We start from the raw sequence: 17,667 nt of genomic DNA, 5'->3' as shown, positions 1-17,667 counted from the left end.
TAGTTGGCTTTTAAGTACTTTATTTGACCAACTTAAGTGTATTATTTTCTAGTGTATCTCATGTGTATCTATTTCTATAACTCTTATTACACTTGGAATATATTATACATGCACTACAGGTATACTGAAACACTTAAGTGCTGCTTATGGAGTCATACTACAATGAAATGTATTTAAATTATAGTTGAGTGACTAAATACACTTAAAATGCTTTCAATGAAGTGTACTTTCATGAAACATAATATTTTGGAAAAACTGAAAACAACTTATATTTACTTTATGTTATGTTAAAATACATGTGATACTCTTAAAAATGTCCTAAGTTGAAACGAAGTATGTTACACCCAAGTTAACTTAGCGATTCTTAAGTTAATTCTACTACACTTGAAATATATCATAAATGAGTGCACTTGGATGCACTGATACCCATATTTCATTGCTTGTTTGAGTTGTATTACAGCTAACGTACTGAAGTATACTTTAAAAGTCATTTCAGTAAAATCTTGTAAATAACCACTTAAGTTGATGAATGTTGAATATATTTCTGTTTAAGTATGCGTCAGCATATTCAGAAATACATATATTATTATTAAATGCATTTCCTTACAGGATACTGAAGTATCGTTTAAAATGTGTTACTTTCAGTGTACTTTTAATTATGTCTTAAGTGTTTTTTTTTTGTTTGTTTTTTTTACATAAAACACAAGAAATAAAAAAAATGTTTAGTTTTCACTACATACTTTAAGTGCACTGTTGATGTACTTAAGTAGGGGTGGGCGATATAGAGAAACCAGTATGTCTTGACACTTTAAGTGACCTTAAAGTGCTGATGGGATCCATGATGTGCTCAGAGAAGCATGATGTTTATCACACATATCCGAATTCATGACGATAATGCTAAAATATTGTTGTATTACCCACCCATACTTAAGTATGCTCCTTTTTCACAGGGGGCGCTTTCATATCCACATTTAATGTGTAGTGGGTTGGAAAATGCTGAATGGAGTTTAATGCTGGGTTACGGTGATGGAGGTGCTCATGACCTGTTAGATGTGGGGAAAGTTTGGTTTCACTGGGCTGTTGCTGAACTACGTTAAGCGTGTTTCACTTTAAGTGTTTCAGAATTTAAAAAGGTCAGTGGTTCCTCTTGTACGGAATAGAGGAATGCTGGTCCCGGATCAGCAGAAGGCGGAAAATGAATCTCAATCTCTTCCAGTGGTTTGCGGTAATTGACAGCCGTGGTGATATCAGCAGGTGAGGTCAGCGGCCTCAGACTGCTTCCTGTCTGGCCTCCTGCCAGGTGCAGGTGTGGCAGCTTTGGCTTTCTGCGCAGGTAAATAGTGGCGATTTACATACGGCGTGTTTCTCTCTCTCTCTCTCTCTCTCTCTCTCTCTCTCTCTCTCTCTCTCTCTCTCTCTCTCTCTCTCTCTCTCTCTCTCTCTCTCTGTGTGTGTGTGTGTCTGTCTTGCTCTGTCTCCCTTTCCATCTCTCTTTCTATCTTTCTCTCGCTCTCTCTATCTCTTTCTCCCTCTCTTGCTCTCCTTCTCTCTGTGTCTCTCTATCTCTCTCTATCTCTTTCTCCCTCTCTCTTGCGCGCTCTCTCTCTCTCTCTCTCTCTCTCTCTCTCTCTCTCTTGCTCTCTCTCTCTCCCTCTATCTCTCTCTATCTCTCTCTCTCTCTCTCTCTCTCTCTCTCTCTCTCTCTCTCTCTCTCTCTCTCTCTTGCTCTCTCTCTCTCTGTCTCTGTCTCTGTCTCTAGAGCTAGAGGCGTCCTGAACTTATTTATCTGGTTTTCAAATTTTTAAAAATATTTATTTCTAATAGCCTCATATTTAAGTACATCTAAGTACATCTCTGTCTCTACCTCACCTGTCCTGCAGTGACCGCACACTCTCTCCTCTCTCACTAGCCAGGACTTTTTAGACCTGCCTCTCTTGATGGCCAGGCCGTGGTCACTGAGCCTGTATTTGGTGAGGATCCGTCTCTGCTTCATATCTTATCATATCGGCCTAATTCAGCCCTGCATGCGTTCATTGGTGTTTTTCTTTGGACATTTAAAATCATTCTGCAAAATTCTGCATGCAGGACTTCAGTGGGATACTGGTCCCATCTAGTGTAGTCACAATGACTGAGTGGACCCCAGACTTCACTACCATACAGTGCAGTGGGCAGGACTACACTGTCAAAGATCTTTGTCCAGATTCTAATTGGGATAGTAATCTTGTGGAATTGTTTCCTGATTTAATAGGGGGCCCTGCAGGCCTTTTCTTTCAGGGCATTCACTGTCAGACTGAAGCCTCCTGAGGCGCTGATCTTTAGTCCCAGGTAATCATATTAAAGTGTTTGATCCAGGGCGTTGTCTCTTAGATTGAACATATATCTACTTTCCTGAGATCTGGCTTTCTTTTGGAAGATCATGACTTTAAATTTGTTTAAGTTTACTGTCAGGGCCCAGTTTTGACAGTACTGCTCTAGCAGATCCAGGTGCTGCTGTAGCCCCTTTTCAGTGGGCGACAGCAGCACAAGGTCATCTGCGTAGAGGAGAAATTTAACTTCCGTGTGGTTTAGCGTCAGGCCAGCTGTTGCAGATTGCTCCAGTAACACCGCTAAATCATTAATGTATAGGTTAAATAGAGTAGGGGACGAGCTGCAGCCCTGCCTGACACCACGCCCGTGAGTGAAGAGATCTGTCATTTTTCTTCTTATTCCACATTTATTATTGACATACATTGATTTAGTGATGTCATAGACTCTACCCCTACACTGTTTAGGAGAATTTTGTAATATAAACCTCTCTCTCTCTCTCTCGCGCTCTCTCTCTCTCTCTCTCTCTCGCTCTCTCTCGCTCTCGCTCGCTCGCTACTTTGTCAACAACCCGCCCGTCATACTTGTTGAGCTTCCAGAGAAAGACAGTTGAGAGTAATCAGCAACGTGAGTCGTACAGGTTTTTTCCACAGTGAAGTACAAACACTACAATGCGTATCCATTTATTATGATAAGGTTTCACTCCCAAAAAAACATTAAACTCAAACTCCAATCAAAACCTTGACCTTTTCAGTTCTCTGAAACACAGTTCATCATATCATATTTAATAGACAGATTCTTGTTTTCTGTGATTTTCCATCAGACTGAACTCACTTTTACTGCTATTTACTGCTGATTGTGTTTCATGTCACGTTTGCCAATATCGCATTGACTCTGATTGTTTTAACCTCTTCAACTCCTCGAGACCATCGGTGGCTCCAAAACGCACTCCGTCATGTTCTTCATAACTTTCATATTTCATAAGCTACATTCCGAAGCTGGGCCTGAGGCTGTAACTCTTCTCTCCAGTCTAATAGAAGGTGATGTCATTTTAAACCCTTATAATAAAAGAAGCTGAACTCAGTTTGTTTTCTATATAGCATATAGTGATGTGTGTAGATAATAAAACACACGTTCTGTTCATTTGAGGGGAGCTTTTACAAATAAATAAATAAAAGAAAAGAAAGATTTAGGTTTATTTCATGGAGTTGTGAATAATTTGGTCATGTAAATTCAGATGGACAAACCAAAATATACCTCTGGTTACTGATGTTTTAAGGTGAAGGAAAAAGGTCTCATTATTTCTTTGACCTTCAGACAAACAGGTACATGGGAAGGTTGATGCTTCATTAAAATCAGTTAAATCGAAGGCCCTGTAAAATAATTTTCCTTAAATAAAGGGGTTTGAAGTAATTTGCAAACACTGGCAACCTCAGCTGTACCATTGAGTGTGTTTAGATGCACTCGATAATCTGATCCTAATTGGATTTCTGCAGGTATCTGATTATTTGAATGATTTCTTAGATCAGAGTAAGGTCTAGAAATCTGATAAAGAGGCTGGATTTTAGCTCAGTAATCAGATTTCTCAGCGCTGTGAACTCTTACTGGTTTATCAGTCCGAGCATGTGTGAAAACAGACAGCGGTACCGGAAATAAGCGAGCAGCTTTACCACGAGACACAGCAGAACACTTTTGGAACGGCGCTGAAACCAAATACATGCTTGAAATGAAGGAATTAAATTTGCTTCATCTTCTAAATGACATGTTCATATTTTCAGGTAAAATTGTTTTTAAAGAAGCCGCATCATGAAGTTCGAATTTTACGTTACATCTTCCTCTGTGAGTTTATTGGCCAGTTGCAAAGCAGAAATCTGGTTACTCTCTGACTCATATAGACCCGGAGTTTCCCCATAATCTGATACTCAAGAGCATGAAAATGCGTTGATTGGATTACTGACAATCTGATTTTCTGCCGTTATCAGATTTTTTAGTGCATGTTGACACACTCATCCATGGTCGGGAGTCCAGGAGAGCATGAGTGTCCTGTCTCTCTCTGGGTGGGTGGGACGGTCCTCCCTCTCCCCATCACTCTTGAGGGTGTCTGTTAGCTGATAACAGAACCCGTAGTTAGTATTCTCCTCCAAGCGTGTTGAGCTGTTCAGTGATGCTGCATTTGCAGCAGTTCTTCACTCCTCCTAGTGGGAGTACATGGTAGCCTTCAGCCTCCCGGCCTGGTAGATTTGTGTGAAAGAGGGAGGCCAAGCTAACAGACCTGGCAAAGACTAAATTGAGGAGAAAATTGGGTAAAAATACCCAGAAAAGCTCACGTATGGTCAGGTGTGGGATACCAGTGCCTTGCTGTGATTTGCGTGAATTAAACTGATAAATGAATGACTGGTTTGAACAGATGGTCAGTGTATTTTTACTGGCACTAGGGGCTGTTGCTGCAATAACTTGGTTAGCCATCACTGGACACATGCTGAGTTTACAGAAAACCACTAACCCTGGACTCGTAAGGGTTAAAGAGGAGTCTAATGGGAGCTGCTGGTTCAGCTGCTGGTCCTCTCTCAGACTTTTATACTCTGTTGCAGATTGTTTTAGTGAACTAGACATAATAAAGTTTTGGCAACATGGTGTGTGTGTGTGTGTGCTTGCATTGCTATACTTGTGAGGACCCCATGTCCTCGCTATGATAGGAATGTATGAAAATGTGTTGTTTTCACAATTACATTTTTATTTGAAAACTAAAAGAGCAGAAAAAATGCCTTTTTGATACTGAGGTTTGGGTTAGGGTTAGGTTTAGTTGTGGTATTATTTACAGTACACAAAAAGCTACAGCACAAAAATCAGTAGACATCAATGGACATCCTCATATGTATAGCAAAACAAACGTGTGTGTGTGTGTGTGTGTGTGTGTGTGTGTGTGTGTGTGTTTTCATACAATTTCAGGGCAAAAAATACTGAGCACTTTATTAGTTATACCTGCTTGTTTCTCCACTGTCCATTTTATCAGCTGCACTGACCGTATTGGTGCACTTTGTAGTTCTACAGTTACAGACTGTAGTCCATCAGATTCTCTGCGTATTTTGTTAGCATGTTCTTCAGTGGTCAGGACCCTCATGGACCCTCACAGAGCAAGGACTAATGACCACTGGTGGTGGGTCATTCTCAGCACTGCATTAACACTGACGTGGTGGTGGTGTGTTGGTGTGTGTTGCACTGGTCTGAGTGGATCAGACACAGCAGTGTTGCTGGAGTTTTTAAACACCTCAGTGTCACTGCTGGACTGAGAGTAGTCCACCAACCAAAAATATCCAGCCGACAGCATCCTGTGAACAGCGTCCCGTGACCACTGATGAAGGACTAGAGGATGACCAACACAAACTGTGCAGCAGCAGATGAGCTGTCGTCTCTGACTTTATGTCTACAGGGTGGACCGACGAGGTAGGAGTGTCCAATAGAGTGGACAGTGAGTGGACACAGTGTTTAAACACTCCAACAGCACTGCTGTGTCTGATCCACTTGCATCAGCACACATTCCTGTCAGACTTATAATTAATTGCTGGTTTCGACTAGAAATAAGTGAAGGGTGGTCTCTGACTTCTGTACAGCACTGTATGTAATATATAGGACATATTATTGTCATTGTTATTACTATTATTGTTGTTATTACTACAGTTATGTGTGCGTACTGGCTTATAATGCAGCTTGCACATGTATAAGCTATGTAATATCGACAGCAGTGCTTGTCAGATTCAGAGAGAGACGGATGGAAAGAGAGTGTGAAATGAGACGGAGGGTGGACAGAAAAATAGAGAGACAAAGAGCGAGAGAGGAATTACGCTGGATTCTATTCAAGGCCACCAGCCGGCCCTTCACACACACTCATAGATAGGCCTGTGAGGGAATTCATGCAGGACAGAAAGGAGGGGGTGTGGACATTGGACAGGAAGTGTGGAAAGGAGGGAGCACAGACACTTTCTTTTCTCTCAGACAGCTGGTCAAGCGCTCACAAGACAATGTTAAACTTCTGGAAGAACTTGGTCAAAATGAAAATGCTACGCACTTTCGTTGTAGTGAAGCTGATGCACGAAAACCAGTCGCTTGTCCTGAGTGGGTGTCCTTCATAAACATGGACTGTCTCTGATCTAATGGCTAATAATAATTAGATAGAACAACTTGCACTTATTTCCAAAAGTATTCATCCACCCATCCAAATTATTGAATTCAGGTGTTCACTTTCACTTCCTTGGCCACAGGTGTATAAAGCCAGGCACCTAGGCCTGCAGACTGCTTCTACAGACATTAGTGAAAGAATGGGTCGCTCTCAGGAGCTCAGTGAATTCCAGCGTGGTACCGTGATCGGACACCACCTGTGCAACAAGTCCAGTCTTGAAATTTCCTCACAAATAAATATTCCACAGCCAACTGTCAGTGAGATTATAACAAAGTGGAAGCGATTGGGAACGACAGCAACTCGGCCACGAAGTGGTCGGCCACGTAAAATGACAGAGCGGGGTCAGCGGGTGCTGAGGGGCATAGTGCACAGAGGTCACCAAATTTCTGCAGAGTCAATCGCTACAGACCTCCAAACTCCATGTGGCCATCAGATCAACTCAAGAACAGCATAGAGAGCTTCATGGAGTGGGTTTCCATGGCCAAGCAGCTGCATCCAAGCCTTACATCAGCAAGCGCAATGCAAAGCCTGGAATGCACTGGTGTAAAGCGCCACCACTGGACTGGAGAGCAGTGGAGATGTGTTCTCTGGAGTGACTAATCACGCTTCTCCATCTGGCAATCCGATGGACGAGTCTGGGTTTGGCGGTTGTCAGGAGAACGGTTCTTATCTGACTGCATTGTGCCAAGTGTAAAGTTTGGTGGAGGGGAGATTATGGTGTGGGGTTGTTTTTCAGGAGTTGGGCTCGGCCCCTTAGTTCCAGTGAAAGGAAGTCTTAATGCTTCAGCACCAAGAGATTTTGGACAATTTCATGCTCCCAACTTTGTGGGAACAGTTTGGGGATGGCCCCTTCCTATTCCAACATGACTGCGCACCAGTGCACAAAGCAAGGTCCATAAAGACATGGATGAGCGAGTTTGGTGTGGAAGAACTTGAGTGTCCTGCACCTCGACCGGGTAGAACACCTTTGGGATGAATTAGAGTGGAGACTGCAAGCCAGGCCTTCTCATCCAACATCAGTGCCTAACCTCACAAATGTGCTTCTGGAAGAACAGTCAAAAATTCCCATAAACACACTCCTAACCCTTGTGGAAACCCTTTTCAGAAGAAGCTGTTATAGCTGCACAGGGTGAGCTGACATCATATGGATTAAGAATTGGATGTCACTCAAGTTCATATGCGTGTGAAGGCAGATGACTGAATACTTTTGGAAATACAGTGGAAATGCTGGAAATTTAAATTTGTTTCTGATGCAAATAAAGTGAAATTAATGCTTATTAATGAATTTATTTCCAAAACAAATTAATAAAAAAAAACACGCAACAAGTTGTTTTCAACTCAAATGTTGAATGACTGTCATTAAATCATTAGTTAGACGTTAATCAATAGATTGTGTGTCCTCTTTAGTGAGTTTGGTCTGAGTAGCTCTGTTTTTCAGAAGGACAATACTTTTGATTAAAGGTGGGCGATACGGCAAAAATATAATATTGCAATGCTTTTTACTAATTTTCACAATAAACAATGTCATATTTATTTATTTGGATATCTGATTAGTTGGAACATATAAAAAAGCAGTAGCACTACATTAAAAAAACTGAACACATTGATTTATATTTAATATTTGGCACACTGTGCTGCACTAAATTCAGTTAAACTGGGCTCATTTTACTCTCTTTATAATAAAACATGCAGTGGGTCAGTGTCTAAATGGACATCCACGATATGCTGCGAGAAGCATAATGTACTTTTTATTTATTCTTTTTTTTTTTTTATATTTATCACAATAGTGATATGTATTGTCATATTACCCAGTCCTACCTTTGGTATGTTCACTAGGGGTGGGCGATATAGCAAATAATATATATCATGATATTTAGACACTTTCATGATACACAATGCGCATCACAATATTAGTTTTTCTGAGATTTGAGAAGTTGGAACAGACACAATTGAACCTGCTACATATACAGTAATAAAAATAAAAATAATAAGTTTATTAGTCTCTAATAAACTTATTTAGTCTCTTGCAAACTGCACTGAATCCCATTAAACAGGCCTGTTTATGGTTTTTAGCAGTAAAACATGTAGTTAGTCAGTGTACTGACGATGTCAACGATATGCTCAGAAAAGCATATTGTGACAATTTATCACAATAATGATACATATTGTCATATCGCCCAGTCCTACCTCCGGTATGGGCAATATAGGGGTGGGCGATATAGCAAATAATAATATACATCACGATACTTAGACATTTTTACGATACACAATGTGCATCATGAGATCAGTTTTTCTGAGATTTAACAAGTTAGAACAGACAAAATAAAATATAACAATAATAATAATAATAATAAAAAACCAACATAATAACAAACAGTGATTTGTATGCAGTCTCTTAAAACGGCACTGCTCTAAATCCAGTTGAACAGGCCTGTTTATGCTCAGTTTGCAGTGAAATGTGTAGTTATTCAGTACTGACTGTATCCTTGATATGCTCAGAAAAGCATATTGGAACATAATTCATCACGATAACAATAAAATATTGTCATGTTGCCCAGCCCAGTTCTAAAACCCTGCATGAGCTGGATTTGTTTTACTGTAGGGCAGCGTTCATAAAGCTACATAAAACCTGCATGAACATTTATAAACATTTATTCCAATAGTCATTGTTTGATGTCAGTTTGACGTAACGTCTACGACGTGTGATGTTAGGTTGCCATGGCACTTTCTGGGGTGGAATGACGGATTTAATATTTTGTATTCATTGTTATTATTATTTTTAAGATCATTTTCAAATGTTATGCAAATGTACAAGTAGTCACATCAGATTTGTGTAGTGAGTCTGTAGAAGTTTTATATAATCATTTTTTTTCCCAAAAGAAGAAGATCTAAAGCTTTAGAGCCAGAGGACTGTTGAAGTTTTGTTATTGGTCAACATTAGGCTTGAGTCTCCTCCAGCCAGATGGCCCTAAGAGAGGTCACTCATGTCCATGGTGAATATAGGGTGGTACTAAAGGAGCACAGACAGCAGCAGGTTTGGCTCTCGGCCTCCTTCTGACGATAATCAGTTCACAGCTCTTAGGAAGCACAAGCATGCATATGTGCACAAAAACCCACCCACACACTTTCCTGATAAGAGTGGCGTCATATCTTCTCGTGGATGGCGGTCTCAGGGCTGTAAGAGGGTCTGAAACGCTTGCTTGGCAAGTCCCAACTCCTGCCTCTCTGCACTAGGGCAGTTTTGCCACAGTGTGTGGGGTGATTATGTTGCTTAAGGCTGTTAGACAGATATCAAATTTACACCGGCCATTCAGTCCAGCAGGCCGGACAGTCTTGTGGCCGAAATGAAGGGTTTGTCATTATGGTTGGTAACAAAATCTCATTCAATGCAGTTCAGACAGTCTCTGGATGTCGTGCTGGAGGGTGTGAAGTAGTAGCTGTGTTACTATTAGTGATGCACCGAAATGAAAATGCTTGACCAACACCTAAAGCGAAATTCAGGACAAACCAGAAACCGAAAGTTACTTTATGTATATTTTGTTGTTTTATTAATACTATTAAATTATAAAAATGTAATGGTTTGATTGGTTAACAAATGTATGTGTTAGTACTAACAGTGTCCAAAAAGTTTATTGCACAAATATATCGCTGCTGTCGGAATGAAACCTCGTATTTTTGTCGTTTTTCAATTTTGGCATAATCTGAGAATGCCTGTTGGTCTTTACACTGTGTGTAAATTTTGTGATGAATGGACTAAAAGAAACGACCCAGAATGACCTGGAAAAATGTCTGTTTCCATTGACTTACATTAAAAGTAAAGCATGATTTTGTTCTTCTCCTGTAAAGTTACCATTTTGGAGATGGGTGTTTTTTTTCCACCAACGACAACGAAATATAGTTACTCACTCTACGTTCTAATTTTGTGTTCTGCAGTGTGTCTGGGGACGGATATGAAGCTGGCCTTGCCCTCCAGTCTGGAGAACCACTATGAAATGCTACGACTCCTCTACACCGGCTGCCAGGTCGTCCACGGCAACTTGGAAATCACTCACTTACAAGGGACGCCGGACCTTTCCTTCCTGCAGGTCAGTGTGGTTGTGATTGGAGGTATTTCACTGTGTTGTTGTCTCACCGTCCTCCACCGTTACTGCCTGTGACAACAAATGGACCTGGCAGAGCTGGAGTCGTGGGCTAGAGGTTAGGGAACTGGCCTTGTCCTGGAAGGTTGCCGGTTCAATCCCCAGCACCAACAGTACATGACTGAGGTGTCCTTGAGCAAGACACCTAACCCCCAACTGCTCCCCAGGCACCGTGGATAGGGCTGCTCACTGCTCTGGGCAAGTGTGCTCACTGCCCTCTAGTGTGTGCGTGCTCAGTAGTGTGTATGTGGTGTTTCACTTCATGGATGGGTTAAACGTGGAAGTGAAATTTCCCCGTTGTCAAATCTGAGGAAGCGAAGTCGAGTGTCTGATGATAAAGCTGAAATTAAACCTGTTCTCTGGTGTTTGGACCTGGAGCCTCTTACGTAAGCCAATGCTAGCTGGCTCCTCTCTCCTAGCTAATGTAGCATCACTGTGATCCAGACACCCCAGTGCAGGTTCGATTAGACCAGCTGATGCTATCACAAATTGAGATGATAAAATCTCTCAGCAGCGAGTGCGAAGTCGACTGACCGGAAGCCGAAATCAGTTACAGCTTCAAGCTGTAGTCTGCTAGGCTGAGCTAACACTGCAGTACAGGCTCGGTTCTAGCAAACCAATGATTTAAAACACTTGTTTAGGCTCTTGAGTGGCGCAGCCGCATAAGCGCTGGCCCTGTCATCATCAGGAGATTGCGAGTTTCATCCTTGGTGATTCTGTAGCCGGGAGTCTAAGAGAGCACAACTGGCCTCGCTCTCTCTGGGTGGGTAGGATGGTCCCCCTTCTGCCCCCCATCACTTAATGTGTTGCTAGCCAGCACAGGTGTCTGTTAGACGACGTAACAGAACTGGCGGTTGGCACTTTCCTCCGAGTGCGTTCGGCTGTCCTGTGACGCTGCGTGAGCGGCAGTTCGAAAAGAAGCGGTGGCTGGTTACACAGGTCTCGGAGGAAGCCTGTGCTGCCTTCACCCTCCTAGCATTGGTAGTATTGTGAGATATGCGGGAGTCCTAAGTAGCAGGCAGAATTGGAGACAATCGGGTAAAATAAATAAATAAATAAAAAAACAACCCTTGTTTAGAGGATAAAAACTTGTATCTGAGAGCACAAATTTAACTGACCGGTATTGAAGTGATAGAAATATAAAAATAGAATTGTTCTGAGGTGCTTTGAGCTGAACCCTGCTGCACAGCGCTGTTATCCGGCTACAGGGGACAGGCTTCAAAGTAAAGGCTGCGTTAGTAACAGATGCTCAAATAACATCATTTAGAGGAAAAAGAATATGAGATCGTGCCGAGAGACAGACTGCTTCTGATTTAGTGGCGCAGCAGATGGAAAAACAGTAACCGGTCTCACAAGTCCCGACCAGCTTGGAACAGCCCAATACGAGAACCATTTGCCTCGATTGTGGGCAAGCGGCCAGTGTAAACATTGTTTCAGCAGGTGCCATTTGTGGCAACTGCAGATTCTCCTGTTTTTGTGAATGGAATAAAAAATGCAAGACAAATGTAGATTATGCAGAATCTCTCTCGCTCTGCAGGGTATAGTGGAGGTTCAGGGCTATGTACTGATTGCCCGCGTCTCTGTGGCTGAGATACCCCTGACGAACCTGCGCATCATCAGAGGCAGCCAGCTGTACAACTCCAGCTATGCACTGGCTGTTCTGGAAAACACCGGCATCAAGGAGCTCCAGCTCAGGAGCCTCACAGGTGAAGACCTACTAAGAAGAGTTAGCTTCAGATAAATTGGAAATGGTCATTATTTAGGACTGACTGACCAAATTTGGTGGACCAGTAGACTTGCTTTTGTGGTTTCTCACATGGTTATGAATGAAAAATATCATTGAAGTGCTCCACTCAGCTAAAGAGTAGTCGCAGTCATCATGCAGATTTTGTTGATAATGGTGTCATGTAGTATCGGAAACCACATATTTAGAACTGAGTTCACCTAACAACTCAAGACAGTTTGAGGCAATTGTGTGACAATTTATGCAAGCATTTCCCACAATGCTCGTTGGTGTACATAAGCTCCATCACATGTTAACTTCATTAGACTCAGTGGTACCAGTGCAAAGTAAAGAAACACACTTCTGAGATCAAACATACGTTATATTGCCAAAAATGTTCGGTCGTCTGCCTTCACACACATGAACTTGAGTGAGATCCCATTCTTAATCCATAGGGGTTAATATGATGTTGGCCCACCCTTTGCAGCTATAGCAGCTTCAACTCTTTTGACCATTCTTCCAGAAGCGCATTTATGAGGTCAGTCATGTTGGACGAGAAGGCCTGGCACACAGTCTCCACTTTAATTCATCCCAAAGGTGTTCTGTTGGGTTGAGGTCGGGACTCTCTGCAGGCCAGTCAAGTTCTTCCACACCAAACTTGCTCATCCATGTCTTTATGGGCCTTGCTTTGTGGACTAGTGCGCAGTCATGTTGGAACAGGAAGGGGCCGTCCCAAAACTGTTCCCACAAAGTTGGGAGCATGAAATTGTCCAAAATCTCTTGGCGCTGAAGCATTAAGAGTTCCTTTCACTGGAACTAAGGGGCCAAACCCAACTCCTGAAAAACAACCCCACACCATAATCCCCCCTCCACCAAACTTTTCACTTGGCACAATGCAGTCAGACAAGTACTGTTCTCCTGGCAACCACCAAATCCAGACTCGTGATTGGTCACTCCAGAGAACATGTCTCCACTGCTCTAGAGTCCAGTGAGGGCACTTAACACCACTGCATTCGACGCTTTATGGTGCGCTTGGTGATGTACGGCTTGGATGCATGTGCTCGGCCATGGAAACCCATTCCATGAAGCTCTCTACGCTGTTCATGAGCTGATCTGAAGGCCACATGAAGTTTGGAGGTCTGTACTGATTGACTCTGCAGAAAGTTGGCGACCTCTGTGCACTATGCACCTCAGCATCCGTTGACCCCACTCAGTTTACGTGCCCGACCACTTCGTGGCTGAGTTGCTGTTGTTCCCAATCGCTTCCACTTCATTAATACCACTGACAGTTGACAGGAATATTTCATAGTGAGGAAATTTCACGACTGGACTTGCTGCACAGGTGGCTTCCGATCACGGTACCACGCTGGAATTCACTGAGCTCCTGAGAGTGAGCCATTCTTTCACTAATGTTTGTAGAAGCAGTCTGCAGGCCTGTGTTTGGTTTTATACACCTGTGGACATGGAAGTAATTGGAACACCTGAATTCAATGATTTGGATGGGTGAGTGAATACTTTTGGCAATATAGTGTACATACATAGTCTTATGAATTTATTTTATATTCTGCACTGTTTCACACTGTTGTGTAACTCTGTACTCCTGCGTATTGTGCTGTTGTTGTGTTTGGGGCCTGAAGAATGATTTCATTCCAATGTATACGAGTTATACTGAGGAATGACTAAAGCGTACGTTGCTAACTGCTGATACGTCGCTCTTTCTTAGAGATTTTGCTGGGTGGTGTATATATTTTGGAGAACCCCCAGCTCTGTTACCCCAACCCACAGAAGATCGACTGGACGGACATTCTGGGCGAACAACAAAGAAATGTCAAGTTAACACGCCTCCAGCCTGCAGTACCTTACTGTAAGTAGAACCATAACAAGTTGGGGCAAAGCAGTGGACCAGGGCCCTCAGTTCAGTACTGTTTTTAACGTGCTCTCTAACTTCAGCTCACCACTCAAGCAAGGAACAAATTATACGAGCTGAATGCATTCAGTGCTCAGCTAAGTTAGCCTCAATGCGTCAATATTACCTACATTTTGTGAATAATTGCTTTTCTCTGGCTCTGAGCTTTGTTTTACAGTCATAGTGTAGTGCTTTTATCTTTGTTGTTACTACCTGTGTAGCCTTTAGCTGAGCAACACGATGAAGGGTCACCAGTCGTGTAGAACAGATGGAGTCGTTTGCATCCTAAAGCTCAGCAAGTTGAACCTTGTCATTTGGAAATATTCAGTATTTTAAAACCTTTAATCGAAAGTTGACTTATAAACAGGTTTGATCACCATGTTTCATAATTTCAGGTAATACACTAATGGAACGCCTGCTATGATGGTGTTGGGATTCCCGAGAGGGGAAATAGGAAGGTGGGTTGGGGAGGACGACGGCTTACTAAACCTGGTATTGAAACAGGGCTTCGGTCTAACTGTAACGATTCATCAGAAACCAGACGCTCGCGGATTAAAAGGCCAAAAGGTGGTTTAATAGGGCTAGGCAGATGCGTGGTCAAAAAGCAGGCGTGGGTCAAATCCAAAAGACAAACCATAAACAAAGCGGTGATCATATCACCGAGCACACAAAGTGAAAAAGGGGCAAGGCAAAAATGAAGTCAAAAAACAGGCAAAGGTCCAAAAACACTGATCAGCAAACACAGGTAATAGTACAAAAGGGCTAAGGCAAAGTCAAATAACGAAACAATGGTCAAAAACGTACAGCAAACAAAACTCGGAAAACCGCTCCGTATGTTCATGGAGAAGCAATACCTCGCAAAGAGCTAAACCAAAGCCTGGGCTTAAAAACTATCCTGACTGTCATATGGCTATAAACACAGGTGCAAACAGTTAGTATTCAGGTGAGCGTGAGGTCTGATAGGAGCGCGTGAGCTCCTCAGAGGTCATGTGATTCCCCACAGTATTGAGGGTAATGAAGTCCCTTGAGTTTTCCAAGTCGGAGGGAAGATTATTTTACTCAAAACCTCGGGAACACTTTATTTGAAGGGTGTCTGCATAAGACGTTCATAATATCTTATAAACACTTCATAACATGTTCGTGAAAGTGTAAATCAACGTTTATAAAGCATACATATTTTACATGATATTAATGTGGATTATGTCATTTACTGTGAGACATTTTTCAAAATAAAAGTTCTAAAAAAAATTGTATTTTGGAAAACTACATTATTTTATTTAAAAAAATTATTTTATTTAAAAATGACCTCACTTTACCTCTTTGGTCATTAAGTGCTTTGAGTCTTAGATACACCATCGTACTAAGGTTCAGTCGAATGATTGTTCCTAAGCATATTTATGAGTAGTTTGCTGTCCATGTAGGAAAGTGACAAGCAAAGGCACAAATGCTTTTAAAAAGTAGATAATTAAAAAGACCTAAGTATAGGTGACACGTGCCAAGTGTCAAGGCACTTAATGACCAAAGGGATAAAGCAAGGTCACTTGTACTTAGGCCGTCCAGAAATTAGGCGTTTTGCTTTTTTATTTTGGAAAAAAAATGTATCTCAGTTTTTAATAATTTCATGTAAAATGTATAAATGTTGATTTTTACAAATTCATGAACATGTTATGAAGTGTTTACATTTGAAACTTTTGAATTATGGGCCACTTTGAAGAATATTTTTTTTTTCCTTGATATAAATTATTTGGAATTATTGGTCAAAGAATGGAGAAGGAGAAGAGGTAGACCTCAGAGAAGGTTTATGGGTGTAGTGAAGGTGGACATGGAGATGGTTGGTGTAAAAGTAGAGGAGGCAGTGGATAGGGCAAGATGGAGGCAGATGATCCGCTGTGGCGACCCTTAAAGGGAGCAGCCGAAAGAAGAAGATAAATTATTTGGAATTAATTTGTTATACACATTCAAGATATATCAATGCTATATTATGGCATATTATGTATAAAATGTTTTCCATTATACATCGGTTGTGATTTTTCAAAAACGTGTCTAATCCAAACTTTACGAAAGGACAAACAGCATTTTGGAGTGAAACTTTTAATAATTACATATTGAGTTACGTTAAATTTTCTGTTTATATTCAGTAGTTTTGAGTCTGCACTTATGACTTTTTCCATTGTTTTGATGAGAAAAACCACAAAAACCTGGTAAATTTTTCTTTTTTTCTCAAAACAAGACTGTACAGAACAGTAACTTCACCTTAACTTTAAATTATAATAAAATCTCCTTTTTTGCTTACAAACAAAAATGTGGTGTGGATTTCTGCACATTCAGCAGATTTACTCAGCTTGTCTCAATGAGCTACGAGTGAGAAATGAGTCGTATAACACATTCGTTACAGGAAGCAGTAATTGCAGCCTCTAAGGCTTAATGTGTCTTATAGCTGGTCCTGCAGGGTGATGTTTTTGTCGCTGCTTTAGGTCAACCCTGTCCGGCGGCCTGTGGCTCCAGAGGATGCTGGGGACGAACTGCAAACGACTGCCAAACACGTGAGCAGCGCTTGTGTTTCAGCTACTGTCTTTTTCTCAAAACAGACAGAACAAGTAACGTCCAGACGGTCATTCACTAGTAGTTATCAATTTGATTTTGTGTGTGTGTGTATGTGCGTGCAGTGACCCACATCCAGTGTACGTCCGGCTGTTCACGCTGTAAAGGTCCTCAGGCCAGCGACTGCTGTCATGTCCAGTGCGCTGCAGGATGTTCCGGACCCAAAGACTCGGACTGTCTGGTGTGTGATTCTTTCAGTCTGTTGCTGATGTGTTCTGACCCATTTACGTCTAGTACTTTTACAAGGACAAGGACAAATGCCACGGACCTGTTCTGCTTGGGTTAAAGTAATAGAATTATTATAACAGGATCCATTTTTTTTTTATTTGGTGTAGTTTACATACAACCCCATTTCCAAAAAACCTGGGACAAAATGTAAATAAAAACAACATGCAATCATTTAAAACTCATTTAAAGTCTACATGTCATTGAAAATACTACAAAGACAACATATCAAATGTTCAACTGAGAAATGTTATTGTTTCTTAAAAAATGGCTATGAAATATATGACTTAAATGGCCTGAAGAAAACAAATGCCAAATAAATATAAAATATATAATGAAAGTTCCCCAGGACTCGTGTCACTGGTGTTACTGCGTAAAAAACTTTTATTTAAATAAGTCACACTGATGACATCACTCAACTTTTGACCTGTTTTCTGAGGCTCTATGAAGAAAAGCACATGGTGAATCCACTGTGTCTGAGTTCTCAGAGATTTTCTCATTTAGCTCATGATTTCATATGAAGCTTTTAGCTGAAGTCACTGGTGTGACCGACTTTATTTTTAAGAAACTGCGAAAAAACAAAACAAATGGA

The 17,667-nt window shown here is 41.5% G+C and overlaps 1 protein-coding gene across 1 annotated transcript in view; it reads left to right on the top strand.

Moving 5' to 3' along the window:
* erbb2 (erb-b2 receptor tyrosine kinase 2) overlaps nucleotides 1–17,667 on the top strand; it is a 66,418-nt gene that overhangs the window by 12,958 nt on the left and 35,793 nt on the right. The window contains exons 2-6 of the mRNA XM_017723622.2: nucleotides 10,415–10,566; nucleotides 12,158–12,326; nucleotides 14,067–14,207; nucleotides 16,724–16,792; nucleotides 16,916–17,031. Coding sequence (XP_017579111.1) covers nucleotides 10,415–10,566; nucleotides 12,158–12,326; nucleotides 14,067–14,207; nucleotides 16,724–16,792; nucleotides 16,916–17,031 — 647 coding nt within the window. The remainder of the gene's footprint in view (nucleotides 1–10,414; nucleotides 10,567–12,157; nucleotides 12,327–14,066; nucleotides 14,208–16,723; nucleotides 16,793–16,915; nucleotides 17,032–17,667) is intronic.

This window comes from Pygocentrus nattereri, chromosome 13 (assembly GCF_015220715.1).
Source record: "Pygocentrus nattereri isolate fPygNat1 chromosome 13, fPygNat1.pri, whole genome shotgun sequence".
NCBI classification, from domain to species: domain Eukaryota; kingdom Metazoa; phylum Chordata; class Actinopteri; order Characiformes; family Serrasalmidae; genus Pygocentrus; species Pygocentrus nattereri.
Note: the sequence above shows the minus strand (reverse complement) of the source record. Positions and strands in the feature narration are given on the sequence as shown.